Source organism: Acanthochromis polyacanthus, chromosome 4, assembly GCF_021347895.1.
Source record: "Acanthochromis polyacanthus isolate Apoly-LR-REF ecotype Palm Island chromosome 4, KAUST_Apoly_ChrSc, whole genome shotgun sequence".
In the NCBI taxonomy this organism is placed as follows: Eukaryota; Metazoa; Chordata; class Actinopteri; family Pomacentridae; genus Acanthochromis; species Acanthochromis polyacanthus.
This window is the reverse complement of record NC_067116.1, coordinates 46,309,342-46,325,048: the sequence shown is the minus strand read 5'-3', so window position 1 is coordinate 46,325,048 and position 15,707 is coordinate 46,309,342. Positions and strand designations below refer to the sequence as shown.

The window sequence follows — 15,707 nt, the reverse complement described above, 5'->3', positions numbered from 1 at the left end:
AAACACTTACATTTCAACCAGCCTTGGTAGTGTGGCTCTCTGCTCGGGTCCACCAGCTCAGTTCGTGACAGAACACTCTGGCCAAACAACGGACCCGGAGAGCCCACTACCAGGGTTTGGACCAACCCTCTCCCCTCACAGTCTTGCCTCCCCGATTCCCCCCCAGCCACCATGTCGGTTTATGACTCATCCTCTCCCTTCTGGGGAACCCGACTAGCCCTGAAGCCGCCATCTAAGAAGCAGCATGCCCCCCAGAAAAGAAACACCCAGTCCCCATCTTTTTCCATCACTTCCCATGCCTTGTGCGACCTATTGTTACAGAAAACCCTGGGTCTGGACCCCCCTAGTTTCCTGCCTGAACCGGTCCTCCCGCCAATCGTGGAGCCGGCCGTTGAGCGACCTGGCCGCCGAGGACGCCACACCAGGAGGCGCCGTGGCTCCCAGGATCCTGCCCCATCAAAGCCCCTCTTCGACCCTCCATCTGTTGTCCACTTGTCGTCCATTCTCCTGTCCCCTGTTCCCCAGGATCAGACCCACGACCAGAACCCTGCCCAGCCCTCCGGCCTCCAGAATCAGCCCACTGACCCTCAGAACTGAGCCCTGAACCAGACCTCTGTTCCCCAGAACCTGACCCCGATTCCACCAACAGAGGACCCGGGTGACACCCTGCCCTGGACCCAGGGCTCCTCCCTTGTAGTTCTCTTCTCCTGTTTGGAGAACAGCATATACTTTTATGCATTACGCGATCTACATGACGAGTGGAGGAGAGACCCCAGGGAGGAGACTGTGGTCCGGGGCCTTCGATTAGCGATTCAGCGACCTGGACTGATCAACTGTCTACCCGACTACATTCAGCAGTTCCTGGACACCCCCCTGATTGACTTGGACAGCCCTGTCACACTTTTCCCTAGTAGCCATCCGCCTCCAGTTTCCGCGGTGGTCGACGACGCCCCGCCTCCAGTTTCCGCGGTGGTCGACGACGCCCCGCCTCCAGTCCCCGGGACCTCAGCGGCCTTAGAAGGGCATAAGGCCTTCTCCGAGCCCCTGAGGAGGCTCTGCGCCTTCCCTCCAGCTCCGCCCCCGAGGGGCCCCTGGATCAGTGTTCTGTGCCGCCCCAGGAGGACCCACCGGACCCGGCTCCGCCCCCAGTCCAGCCTCCAACCCAGATGTCTGTCCGGCCCCCGGGCCGTCCGCCGGAGCGGCCCATCTGCCCTGTCCGGCCCCCGGGCCGTCCGCCGGAGCGGCCCCTCTGCCCTGTCCGGCCCCCGGGTCATTTTTGCATCAAATGAGCTGAAACTTTTAGGGGTGATTCAGGTGACCTTGGAGAACAACTGATTCGAAGCACAAGTCTCTAGGTTGTTCCTGGAGCTACTTCCGGTTTGGGAGGGGCTAGCAAAACATTTCCAGTGGATTTAGATTTTAGATGTTTCAGCTCTCTGAGTGTAACAGAAGTGAAATGAGAGCAAAAGAGAGACATTTATGAAAAAACATGTTTTTTTTGGCCCTCATTCCTTCTTCAGGAATGTTAGAGAAGCAGATAATGGCAGTAAAGTCAATTATTTTAATAATTTGAAGAGACAATATATGATTACGCTATATACACATATATAAACGAAATACTGACTAATGAACACATATTTTTATAGAAAACAATAGATAGAAGTGATATAAATCATAGATGGAGTATCAACATCATTCACATATATATATATAATAGATAAGTTGTATATCAGAGAAAATTATTATATAAATCACATATAGACTATCAATAAAATTCATACATATATATTAAAAAAGATATATGTCAGAAAATTATATCTATCTATCTATCCTATCTATTCTATCTATTCTATCTGCTGTTTGCATGTTGGACATTGTTTTACACAGACACCACCGAAGAAGAAAGGTGCCGAAGTGCTGCACGTTTTGTTAAACTGAAACAGGAGTCTGTCCGCATGAATGTCCAGTGGGTTAGGGCAGGGGTCGGCAAGTCGATGTGGCTTCGGTTTTTTCATATGTTTCAGTGATGAGAAGAATAGAGACATTTCTTTATGAAACATATTAAAATAGGTTTACATTTTAGAAATCTGCATTTGTGTATGAAAAATTTCCCTAATATTATAATAAAGCAGACAGGAATCGAACCCGCATCCGAGACCAGCTCCTGTACATGAGTCACCTGCTTAACTTGCTGAGCTATATCAGGATCAGGTATTAACTTAACAAAATTATTTAATAAATACCAGCGCACCGGTCCTTCGGTCAAACGGCCGAATAATGTTTACACAAATTTTGGCCCGAAACCACATCTAATTGCTGACCCCTGCGTTACATTATAAATATGGGACGATGTAATGCAAAATATAGCGTTGGATTCGCAACGCTTTTACATTAAAAATATTCGTTTGAAATACATTCTGAGTGGCATGAAAAGTCCTCCGCTTGAAATACATTGGTGTGAATTTAGTTGTGAGCAACACGAAAAACATTGGTTTGAATGTCGTTGTGAGCAACACGAAAAACATGAGAAACCGTGTTGGTGCGCACGAAACCATAGATTAATTTACGTGACAGTTTCACAAATCCTTGTGAGACCGGGTTGCACTGTGTCTCACACTGTACTTGATACTGTCACATGTTTCTCAACTTTACATGTTGATGAAGCTTTCCTGAGTCCACCATTGAACAATTCATTGCTGTAGCTATTCTATTCCACAGATTTTCAGCAAAGCTACACTGTTCTGACTTCTGGAGGTTTGTCTAATAATCAGCAACACGTCTGTACATCATTGTGATTAAGTTGATTTTATTTATTTAACCAGACTTGGTTCAAACATCAGCAAGAAAAGTGACACTTTCTAACATGGTAAAATATGCACACCAAAGCATCAAAATCATTTAAATTCCAAAATACAACAAATGGATGAAGATACCACAGAATTTACTTTGTTAAACAATATTTCAATAGAGTACAATATTGGAGCTCTTGGCTAATAACAGTAACACAAATTTAACAATAGCCTCTAAAATGTGATAAAAGATCTTCTGCAAGCTGAATAACTTGAAAACTTATAGAGAGTAAATGGTGATTTGATGTGAAGCTCCATCAGGCCTTCCTTCATCAGCGAGCTGCTTTATGACGCCGTCCAGGAGGTCGTGTATTCATGTAGACTATGACAACAAAGAGGAAACATGACACAAAGTACAACTGCAGCACAACATCACGCCTCAGTATGCTTCTAAAACTTCTCTTGACTCAGCTCTTTTACACATTTACAGCTACAAATTATTATAATATTCCACAGTTTTTGGAGAATAACATATCAGGTCAATACAGTGTTCAAATAATGATGTTAATATTTTACTCACTTGCTGTTGATTCAAGCATCATGTCGTCATTCACACCACTGTGGAGAAAATAATAGGGTGAATCAAAATGTGGCTTTGTATGTAAACTGAAACAAATCAGTGACAGTCAGACTTATTCAGGAGGTTTGATACGTGGTCTTTACCTTCTGGACTCTCTGCGCTTCTTCATGTAGTTCTCATAGATCACCATAAACACCACAACCAATATGTTGGCAATGGGGAGGCACAGAAAATTAATAATGGCAGCTTTGTAGTTGACTGTAAATGAGGATTACAACAGAAGAATATCAAAATGGTTACATTCAAGATACAATGAGGAGAAACTGAGTTAAACATCACAGGAAAATTATGTTTTGTGATTTCAATGAAAACAGCACATACACCCGGTGTAAATATATCTCGTCTCGGGTCTGCTCTCCAGCACTCCATTGAAAACAGTCACCTATAAAGACAGAACATCATTAAGAATTACAGCATTCAGCAATAAATGAGCAGTAAAATAGGAATATTCTGAAGAATTAAAAAACAGGATTATACATACCACCACTTCGTATTCCGTATCATAGCTCAGATCTCTGAATTCAAAGTCACACTTGTTGCTCTCACGTTGTTTCTCATCATAAAGACTTGTTCTGTCATCATCAACATTAAGATTTCTTCTGTAAGCATAAAAAATAATATGTGCTCTGTATATCGTCTCTGGTCCAAACGAACGACCGCGATAGTCACAGCTGACTTTATACACAGTATTCTCGAGATGAGTCCTGTGCAGATATTCAATATCTTCTGGTGCTGCAAGAGATTGAAAAAAGAGGAAATATTTTACTTTAGATACAACGCTTACACCTAAAGAGATGTTGTGGTATCTGTACTTTAGCATTACTGGTGCGTTTGTGTGTTGGTGTATTTGTTGCAAAAAATATCCATCCATCCTCTATACACCGCTTTGTCCTCATTAGGGTCACGGGGGGTGCTGGAGCCTATCCCAGCTGACTCGGGCGAAGGCAGGGGACACCCTGGACAGGTCGCCAGTCTGTCACAGGGCTACATACACAGACAAACACTCACACTCGCATTCACACCTACGGACAATTTAGAATACTCAATTAACCTCAGCATATTTTTGGACTGTGGGAGGAAGCCGGAGTACCCGGAGAAAACCCACACATGCTCAGGGAGAACATGCAAACTCCATGCAGAAAGATCCCAGGCCCACCCCGGGAGTCGAACCAGGGATCTTCTTGCTGCAAGGCGAAAGTGCTAACCACTACGCCACTGAGCAGCCCTTGCAAAAAATATTATTTTATTTATTTATTTTATTTATTGTTTGTATAATTTTTTTTTAAATCTTATGTTTCTTTGAATGATGAATTATGAGGCTTTTAAATTGTGGTTTTGTTTTCCTTTTACTGCTTTGTAGTTTGGACTTGATTTAAATATATTTCAATAAAATTAAAAACCATCAATAAAAAATTGTGAGATGAAAAATGACATGCAGACACATTTGAACTGAACTGACTGAAGCTGGTAAATTTCTACACGTTCACAGATCACAGAGAAAAACACTGAGAGTAAGAACTTCAATGAGAAAATATATGATTCTGGTACGTGTTGAACACTGATCTGTTTACTAATGATTAGAGAATATTTTAAATGTTGATTATAATGTTTTGTCACTATTGGTGTTAGGTTCAGGGCCTGCTGTGCTCTCTGAGTGTCAGGATTTACCTTCATCAACTTTCTATAACAGTGAATAGAAATATCTTGCATTTAGAATTATATTTCAAATAATTACCTTGGATAGTTATTAGTCCATTAATTAAAGCAAAGTACTGAGTTAATTCAACATAGTTTCTGTACCAGACAGAATGGAGTTGTATTTTTGTGAATCACATGATTTCAGTTTTCTCCTAAAATATTTGCACTGTTTCTACATTGAAAGGTTCCAGGTGTTTTAAAAAGATATAATTTTTTCATCAACAAACTGATCTTAACTAGATGGTAAACAACAGAAATGCAGCAAAACAGAGTTTAATTGTGATGAATGAATACTAGACATTTTGTTTTCTGTGTTTTGAGGACTGTGATCTGATACTTTCTTGCTCACTTACTTCCAACATCAGTTTTCAGGGAAATACTTTGCTGTTGACCAACGTTGATGTTTTTGTAGGTGGATTACATAACTTTTACAGATGTTTATCGATCAAGATGGCATTGCTTGGCTCAGAATTTGTCAGATCCCTGTCTCCATGATACCCAACAGGCTCATTAAAATGTCCGATCCACTTGTGATACTCTTCCTCATCTCTCAAGCAAACCCAGCCATCATTATCGTCATTGCCATTGGTCAAATCTGTTCCGAGTCATTTTGAGCCCTCTTTCTGAAGGGTGGATTTACACAGCTCTTACCCTTCTCACCTGTGCAGCTGATTTGGTGCCGAGTCACTTCACCAAGAGGCCCATCGTATCAGTGTCTGTAAGGTTTAAACCTCTTATGGTATTCAAGAATGACACTTTCCAAGCCCTGTAGCTTTCTGAATGATCACTAGACCGGAGAAGCCCCGAGGACGCAAGTTCACGTCTTGCGAAAAACCTGATGAAGTCTGACAAGATCTGATTAGCCTGTTGACCATCTGTCTTCAGCATGCGCTCCCTGACTTCCAACCCATGACATGTGTGAATGTGATACTGAACAGCAGCTTTTGGTGCACGTTGTACAGCAGTGGTAGGTTGATACTTCTCGATGTGTCTTCTCGACTTTTAAAGATGCTTCTAAGCACTTGCTCCATTTTGACTTCCTTTTCCCTTTCAGCAAATGCTGCCTCTGCTTTAGCAGCTTGGGCTTCAGCACAAGCTCAGACTGCAGCTGCACTAGTGGAGGAGCCACATGAGTGTTCGGATGAAGATGAGGCACAAGACCTTGTCCGTAATGACTTAGACCCGGATGATTTTTTTTGTCTAAAATAATAAAATGAAATAATAAAATAAGGCGGCACAGTCCTCCTGTTTACGTTACAGTTAAAAGATAAGAAATGAGGCATAATACATGGGGGCTTAGAAAAGTAAACGATAGAAGAAGGAATTTTGGGCTGATGTACAATAATATACAATTGTTTACATATATATTGTCGTCACATAAGTCTGCCAAGGAACGCTTTCAGTAAAATATTACTGACGAAAAATCAGTTGTGTATCAGTTCCATACTTAACACTTGGACAGTGAATAATATTTTGGAAAATGACTGATTTGAAAAGGAAAGATTTAAGAGTCCATATGATGCCTTTCAGGTTTTTGTCCTCACCTTCCATGTGCTATAAAGCTGTTATTCCGTGCATGTAAAAGATATACAAACCTAAAAAGTCCAAAGTCCACGGCAAAGGGAGTTTATTTCTCTCACAGGAAACGGTGCTCCTGACCTGCCTGAAACGAAGTCAAGGTGTTTCTTCCATAGCTTGTTTACATCACTATGTAACACCGTTGCATCATGCTGCCTACTGGCTAGAAGTCTTTAATGGTGAAAGCTGGTTTTGGCCACTGAGCCCGTCTGTCCGTCGAATCTGAAGGTACTGTCAAGGATTTTTCTTTGTTTTGCTTTTTTACAAAAGGTCGACTGTGTGATGCCAAATGGCCGCGAGTGTCGTGAGGGTCATCCAAAGAGCCTGCTAAACCAAAACCAGCAGCCAAAGAGGTCAAAATGAAGCCAATGGTTCAGGTTAAAAATGTCTACAATTAAAGTGAAAATTAATTTTTGTCCTGTAATATTTACTGTATTATTATTTAATTCGCAACAAAGTTCACTTTGAGACAATAGACCATTTTCCATTAATTTCCATATGGTAAGCAATTGAGGCAGAAAAGGAGGAAAGGAGTACAAGGAAGTGACCCTTTTTTCCACCCTGTTGAGGGCGTGAGTGAGTGAGTGGTTCAGTTTTATGACTGACTTACTTTTGAAGTCCGTCTCCAGTGGCTGTTTGAGGAACTGCAGTTTCTCATTGGTCTCGTTTCTCAGCCCCACAGGTTACTACAGGCTCTTCTTTTAAAGTAGGCCTTTTAAATCCATAATGAGTGACGTTTCAGCAACTGGACCATTTGGATGCCTTGCTAAGATAAAATAAGTGAGAGTTTACATTGCCTTCATAGGCCTCAGATCATGGGTCTGCAATTTGACCTTTTCTGTTTAGTCTTTGTTTTCGGGCATGCCAAACTATCCACTAGGCAAATGCTATGCAAATATATTACATGTGGTGATGTAGACAAGTAGCAGAACAACATTTGTAGACCTTTTACATGCACACAAAGCTGTAACACACTAAGGAAAGGGGACAATCTAAAAAGCACCATGTGGGCTCTTTAAGTCAACAGTGAAGGTTGTTGCTGATATTTGCCCAAACCAATGATCTGATCAAAGAGCAGCAGGTTTTTTGACTCGGCCTAGAAAGAGGACTGCTACCTTCGCTTTGGTAGAGGAAGCCTCATCTCTGCTGCTTCAAACAGGAAACCACACGTCTTTCTGCTCATATTTCTATTAGTCAGTCTGTCCATATGTATGCACAGGTATATTTGGATCCAGTTTTCGGTGCTTGTTTTGTGTTTATGTACAAATGTGTATCCAGGCTGTTAAGATATCTGTTTTCTAAACCTGGCAGTGTTTTTCTTCCTTGGTCTAGTTTGTGATGCTGCATCTTTACCAGTGAAAGAAAAGCATTTGAATGCAGTCACTGTGTCTCACACTGTACTTGATACTGCCACATGTTTCTCAACTTTACATGTTGATGAAGCTTTCTGAATCCACCATTGAACAATTCATTGCTGTAGCTATTCTATTCCACAGATTTTCAGCAAAGCTACACTGTTGACTTCTGGAGGTTTGTCTAATAATCAGCAACACGTCTGTACATCATTTTGATTAAGTTGATTTTATTTATTTAACCAGACTTGGTTCAAACATCAGCAAGAAAAGTGACACTTTCTAACATGGTAAAATATGCACACCAAAGCATCAGAATCATTTAAATTCCAAAATGCAACAAAGTGATGAAGATACCACAGAATTTACTTTGTTAAACAATATTTCAATGGAGTACAATATTGGAGCTCTTGGCTAATAGCAATAATAAAACTTTAAAAATAGCCTCTAAAATGTGATAAAATATCTACTGCAAGCTGAATAACTTGAAAACTTATAGAGAGTAAATGGTGATTTGATGTGAAGCTCCATCAGGCCTTCCTTCATCAGCGAGCTGCTTTATGACGCCGTCCAGGAGGTCGTGTATTCATGTAGACTATGACAACAAAGAGGAAACATGACACAAAGTACAACTGCAGCACAACATCACGCCTCAGTATGCTTCTAAAACTTCTCTTGACTCAGTTCTTTTACACATTTACAGCTACAAATTATTATAATATTCCACAGTTTTTGGAGAATAACATATCAGGTCAATACAGTGTTCAAATAATGATGTTAATATTTTACTCACTTGCTGTTGATTCAAGCATCATGTCGTCATTCACACCACTGTGGAGAAAATAATAGGGTAAATCAAAATGTGGCTTTGTATGTAAACTGAAACAAATCAGTGACAGTCAGACTTATTCAGGAGGTTTGATACGTGGTCTTTACCTTCTGGACTCTCTGCGCTTCTTCATGTAGTTCTCATAGATCACCATAAACACCACAACCAATATGTTGGCAATGGGGAGGCACAGAAAATTAATAATGACAGCTGTGGGGTTGTCTGTAAATGAGGATTACAACAGAAGAATATCAAAATGGTTACATTCAAGATACAATTAGGAGAAACTGAGTTAAACATCACAGGAAAATTATGTTTTGTGATTTCAATGAAAACAGCACGTACACCCGGTGAAAATGTAATCAGTCCTGGGATTGCTCTCCAGCACTCCATTGAAAACAGTCACCTATAAAGACAGAACATCATTAAGAATTACAGCATCCAGCAATAAATGAGCAGTAAGATAGGAATATTCTGAAGAATTACAAAACAGGATTATACATACCTCCACTTCGTATTCCGTACCGTAGCTCAGATCTCTGAATTCAAAGTCACACTTGTTGCTCTCACGTTTCTCATCATTAAGACTTGTTCTGTCATCATTAACATCAAGACTTGTTCTGTCATTACTAAAATTAAGACTTGGTCTGTAATCATAAACATTAATACGTGCTCTGAATATCGTCTCTGGTCCAAACGAACGACCGCGATATTCACACCTGACTTTACACACAGTATTCTCGAGATGAGTCCAGTACAGATATCCAATATCTTCTGGTGCTGCAAGAGATTGAAAAAAGATGAAATATTTTACTTTAGATACAACGCTTACAGCTAAAGAGATGTTGTGGTATCTGTACTTTAGCATTATTGGTGCATTTGTTCATTGGTGTATTCGTTGCAAAAAATATTATTTAATTTATTGTTTGTATAAATATTTTTTTAAATCTTATGTTTCTTTGAATGATGAATTATGAGGCTTTTAAATTGTGGTTTTGCTTTCCTTTTACTGTTTTGTAGTTTGGACTTGATTTAAATATATTTCAATAAAATTAAAAACTATCAATAAAAATTGTGAGATGAAAAATGAAATGCAGACACATTTGAACTGAACTGAATGAAGCTGGTAAATTTCTACACGTTCACAGATCACAGAGAAAAACACTAAGAGTAAGAACTTCAATGAGAAAATATATGATTCTGGTGCGTGTTGAACACTGATCTGTTTACTAATGATTAGAGAATATTTTAAATGTTGATTATAATGTTTTGTCACTATTGGTGTTCGGTTCAGGGCCTGCTGTGCTCTCTGAGTGTCAGGATTTACCTTCATCAACTTTCTATAACAGTGAATAGAAATATCTTGCATTTAGAATTATATTTTAAATAATTACCTTAGATAGTTATTAGTTCATTCATTAAAGCAAAGTACTGACTTAATTCAACATAGTTTCTGTTCCAGACAGAATGGAGTTGTATTTCTGTGAATCACATGATTTCAGTTTTCTCCTAAAATATTTGCACTGTTTCTACATTGAAAAGTTCCAGGTGTTTTAAAAAGATATAATTTTTACATCAATAAATTGATCTTAACAAGATGGTAAACAACAGAAATGCAGCAAAACAGAGTTTAATTGTGATGAATGAATACTAGACATTTTGTTTTCTGTGTTTTGAGGACTGTGATCTGATACTTTCTTGCTCACTTACTTCCAACATCAGTTTTCAGGGAAATACTTTGCTGTTGACCAACGTTGATGTTTTTGTAGGTGGATTACATAACTTTTACAGATGTTTATCGATCAAGATGGCATTGCTTGGCTCAGAATTTGTCAGATCCCTGTCTCCACGATACCCAACAGGCTCATTAAAATGTCCGATCCACTTGTGATACTCTTCCTCATCTCTCAAGCAAACCCAGCCATCATTATCGTCATTGCCATTGGTCAAATCTGTTCCGAGTCATTTAGACATTTTGTTTTCTGTGTTTTGAGTTCTGTGATCTGATATTTTCTTGCTCACTTACTTCCAACATCAGTTTTCAGGGGAACTCTTAGCCGTTGGTCATCTTTGTTGTCCTTTTTGTAGGTGGGAACTATGTCACAGGTGTGTTCAGTGTACGGTAAGAGTCCAGTAAAGTTACATTTTCCTCCATCAGGACGTGGAATCAAATTTCCTGAAACTGCAACAGAATCTTAATGAACTGTTTTAGTAACAGCAGGTCAATCTAAAGACACTTAAATAACTGAATCTCATGTTAAAGTTGTAGAAATATCCACAAACACTCTGGTCTGTTTGTCAGGTTACACATTAAGAATCTCCAGCTCTGATTGTGGTCCTGTGAGCTAAAACCTCAGTATTCACTGTTTACTCTATGAGCAGCAGACTGAGAAACTGCTTTTATCACTCTTTCTGCAGAAAACTGTTTCAGATCAGTTCATCTTCTGCACAGTAACATTTTTAACTGTGAACACGTCAATGTTTCTGTAGAAAACTGTCATCAAACTGTGACATTTCAATGCTTGTTCTGTATATTACTGTATGTGAGTATTTTAATAACAATGAAAACCACAACATGACACAACATCATTTACATTTACTTTAATGTTCTGAACCGTTGGAACAAAGAAACATCTGAATGCAAGAGACTCACTAAAGATTTAAACACATTTCATTTTTTAAAAATACAGTGACTCCAAACTATTTTACTTACTTTTACTTTCATTCGTCCTACAGCTGCAGTCATAAGACAGTGAAAGGTTCTGAAGTCTAGGAAGGTCATCTTGGCAGTTGTCACTGGTTGTTGTCCAGGTCAGCTCAATGGAAGTGTTGGTTGTCTCTCTCTTTGTGATGGTTATTCTGAAACCTGTTGGAACACAGTTGATGTCAGCAACGATAAATCTTCTACCTGTTACTGTGATTTACTCCTCTGAGGATACAAACTTTCACTCCACTGAGTTAAAGTAAATATCAAACTTACGACAGTCGATCCTGACGTGGATCGGTGTAGTTCTCTTATCTAAGGGGACGTTGTTGTCTTTAATCAGACCAGTACAGTTGTAGTCTGTGAAAGGCTCCAGCTCAGACAGTTTCTTGGAGTCATTGACTTTTCCATTTTCTGAGGAGACACAAGTATGACAGGATTTCTACAATAACTGGTGTTTGTATCTCAGTGTGGATGAGCAGTTATCTTCTCGGTTCAGATTCATCTTTGGACACTTTCAGAGAAACAATATTCAGAACAGATTGACAAAGAGCACAAAGCAGCAGCTCAGTCTTCTCTCACCAAAACACCTAAACTGATTTTCATAATCGTTTATTTTTTTAATGCTGTGTTAGTGTTTAAACTGCACATCTTCCATGTCAATGTTCTGATAATGTTGCTGAAAGTCACCACTTCTGGTCTTTCCACTTACCTGAACAGGTGTAATCAACAGAGAGACTTCTGCATTCTGAAGGGAACGTTGGTTCGATCGTTGCAGGAAGTCCAGTGGAAACAGTCTGTTTTATTTCACTTGGATCTAAGTCATCTGAGGATTTAAAAAGATCATTAAATATGCGTCAATGCTGTTATATTTTAGTTGTCGCTGTGGTGAAGAGATGTTGTCGGGTTTTCAGTTCAGTTTATCTGAGAGTTAGATTGCATGCTGGGTAAAGTGGTTGTGGTTCATTTGAGGAGGAAAAGTAGCTGCAGTCTGGAAAGTGTGCTGCCCACATTTTCATCTGATATGATGCTAAACTAACATTTCATGCTACCTACATCTTTACAGACGCTCCATCGAGCTTTTATTCTGCATGATAAAACCAATTCATGGTAGTTTTGTTACAAACAGGATGTTTCTATGTTTCTAAACCCGCCCTCATGAATGTTGATCTGATTAAAAAAAAAGCTAGAATTTGTTTTTGAATTTGCTGTCTTGCAAAACTTGCTCTGGATAATCAGATACCAACCACGGACAGATGAAAAGATGCACAGTTGTGAGGACAAATGTACCCCGTTCTTTTGGGAGCTTCTTATACATACTTTTTAAAAAAATTAAAATCATGTTATCTAAAACCCCCAGAAGTATGTTTTATAAAGTAAATGTTACACTGTAAGTAAAGGAACTAGAAAATGTAGTTACATTTTTTGGAGATTTAAAAACAAACCTCAGAATTTGTAAAACCCCTGACAAATACGGCACATATTTCCCATAATACAGTAGTTTCAGTTGTTCTTTTTCTTCAGCCACTAACTGTTGAACAAAATATTTTCTGTATCCAGATAAATGTGTCTGTTTACTGCACAAAGCGATGCATTAATGAAAAACCACTTTCTGAAACACAAATAGCTTCGCACACTTATATGGTAGCATTTGATGTTTTCTGAGGTTTTAGTTACAGAGAAGGTATTGTGAGGTCAAAATAAAAGTGTTGCTTTGAAGAGCATAAAATGTACATCTAGAGGAGGTGAGACACGACAAGAAATCAATTTTACTGTTAATCTATTTAGTTGTTTAATTTGCATTACCTTATTCTATTAATTGCAGCAAAGTTTGTTTTTCTTTCTTTTATCTTACTGTTAAAAACACTTTACTTGCACAAGGACATTTTTTTTCCAAAACACGTTATATAATTGACTTATATGAGTTAAAGTTAAAGTAGTAGTTACATTTTAAAGTAAAATACAGTTCCTCACAAGTACTCATACTGTATTTTTCATTTATTTGTTTGAATATTAAGGTTTTAAAATGTGAAAATTGCACTATATACATACAGGGTGTCCCACAAAAATGTATACACACTTTAAATAATTGTAAACTAGGTGTTTATTATGATTTGTTTAATTTTCAACGTGTAAAAGAATTTACAAACATCATTGTATTGTTTTGTCACCGCCTGTTCTCAAACTGATGTCCGTTCTGGTCCAGACACTGCCGACAACACAAAGCGATGGAATAGCACACATCATGAAACAGTTCCCTTGGTATTTGCGTGCATTCATGTTCAATGGTTGCTCTCAGTTCAGTGACTGTTGCAGGTCTCATTGTGTAGACTTTGTCTTTTAGGTATCCCCATAGAAAGAAGTCTGGTGGTCTGAAGTTAGTTATCAGCTGCTTAAAGGTGGATTTATTTTTTGGGACACCCTGTATATATATGTTTGCAATTTTTTTGTAATGTGATGCTTATTAACACAAGTGTGGAGTTTTGAATTTGTCCTCTCAGCGCACAACTTGGTCCTGGAAGAGGCTCAGCTTTAGTTCTGTGTTAAATTAATTGTTGACTCTATATTTAGGTTTTTAAAAATTCTCCTTTTTCAAATGACTGAGAGTAGACCTCAGTACAGATGTTCCTGTAAGAATGGATAAAGTAACTTTTCATACAGACTGAGGTGTTCTATCAGTAATCTTGTGCTGACATGAAAATCCTGAATTATCAAAGTCTTAATCAAAATCCACATCTATGTGTTATTCTTTGTAATGAATGAAAATTTATTTTTTTAAATGAGCAACTTCAAAGTTGTAACATAAAGTTTCAGGAAAGGTGTTTTTTTTGTGTTTTTATTTTTCAGATATAATCTCACTCATTTCACAGGTTTCATCATCAAGGCGTGGTGGTTTCGGAAAAGCGATTTTAACCAGCAGTAAACAAACAATATCCACCTGAAAAACAAACTGAATTTCATGATAATAAAATATAACAGTGACATTAATTTTAAAGTTTTCACACATTATTAAGTGCGTGGTAAAGTGCTTCTTTCAAAGACAGTGATTTAAATGGGTTATAAAAATCAGACGTTGAGGCCTTAAGATGGCTATTATTTTATTGTTTTAGTTTTTTCTTCATATGTAAAACATAAATAATATTTTACTCTTGACCCTCATCAGTACACGTGGCAAACCCTATTAATCCGTACACTTGGGGTGCAGCTGGACCCCAGTAGTATTTCATTTGTTTCATATTTCTGTACCTGTCCATATCCTCTCAATGTATATTTTCCTGAAACGTGTGTCGTCTACAGATACAAATATGAAAGAAAAAATGAAATTATTATTGATGATTACTGAAGTGTATTGCTTACAATATTAGTGTAAGAACTCCTGAATTGAAATGAAACACAATGCAACTGAAGCAGTCATCACAAGAGCAACAAAACACAAACATAGATAAATAAAAGATGCACAGTCTGACTGGGGTCCACATGGAACCCAAATGATTTTTCAATCAAACAAGCTTTGGTGTACGTGATGACAACTATGTAGATAACAATTATCTAAAAACAAAATCCAACTTTCAAATACAAAATTCTGACAAGTTATATACCAATATATATGATGAGGGTTAAGGATGAGAAAAACAACGACCCAACTTCAAAAAAACACTTTGGTTACTTACAACAAAATTCAGCCAAACCGATGAACGGAGCAAAGAGCAGCAGGACGGTGAGACCCCAGAGAGCTGCCATATCCAGGAGTCAGTTTGTGTCCAACCACATACATACAGTACATACAGTCCAACTGGAAAATACTGACACAAGAAGCTGTTTTAAAAGTTCTTTCTTCACTGCTCTGAGAAGGAGGACCGCTATCTTCTCGTTAGAGGAGGAAGCTTCATTTCTGTTTTGCTGCTGCTAACAGGAAACCACACATCTTTCTTTTAATATTTCTTTTAGTCAGTCTGTTAATATGTATGAACACACAATGGTATTTGGATCCAGATTATAGAACTTTGTTTGTGTACATGAACAAATGTGTGGTTTGACACACAGTCAGATTTGCATTTACTGTCCTTGTCCTGTCCTCCTCACACGCCTTGCATGAACTGACAGGCAGATAAACTTC

At 38.6% G+C, this 15,707-nt stretch overlaps 1 protein-coding gene across 1 annotated transcript; it reads right to left on the bottom strand.

Moving 5' to 3' along the window:
• Positions 1-2,227: 2,227 nt before the first annotated feature.
• On the bottom strand, positions 2,228-15,442 carry LOC110945597 (uncharacterized). The gene is made up of 10 exons (XM_051947612.1): positions 15,262-15,442; positions 12,303-12,416; positions 11,867-12,004; positions 11,600-11,752; positions 10,913-11,068; positions 9,392-9,666; positions 9,232-9,292; positions 3,513-3,627; positions 3,370-3,407; positions 2,228-3,171 (listed from the first exon to the last, which is right to left on the bottom strand). The coding sequence occupies exons 1-10, from the start codon at positions 15,329-15,331 to the stop codon at positions 3,122-3,124; spliced, it is 1,170 nt and encodes a 389-aa protein (XP_051803572.1). The 5' UTR covers positions 15,332-15,442; the 3' UTR covers positions 2,228-3,121.
• Between the last annotated feature and the right edge of the window lie 265 nt (positions 15,443-15,707).

What these genes read in the sequence shown, in the direction of transcription:
- LOC110945597 (XM_051947612.1), bottom strand. Translation starts at nt 15,331, where the DNA reads ATGGCAGCTCTCTGGGGTCTCACCGTCCTGCTGCTCTTTGCTCCGTTC. An exon ending in TAGGACGAATGAAAGTAAAA is followed by an intron (nt 11,069 to 11,599) that starts GTAAGTAAAATA and finishes ATTCTGTTGCAG; the next exon opens with TTTCAGGAAATTTGATTCCA. An exon ending in CCTGAAAACTGATGTTGGAA is followed by an intron (nt 9,667 to 10,912) that starts GTAAGTGAGCAA and finishes AATCTCTTGCAG; the next exon opens with CACCAGAAGATATTGGATAT.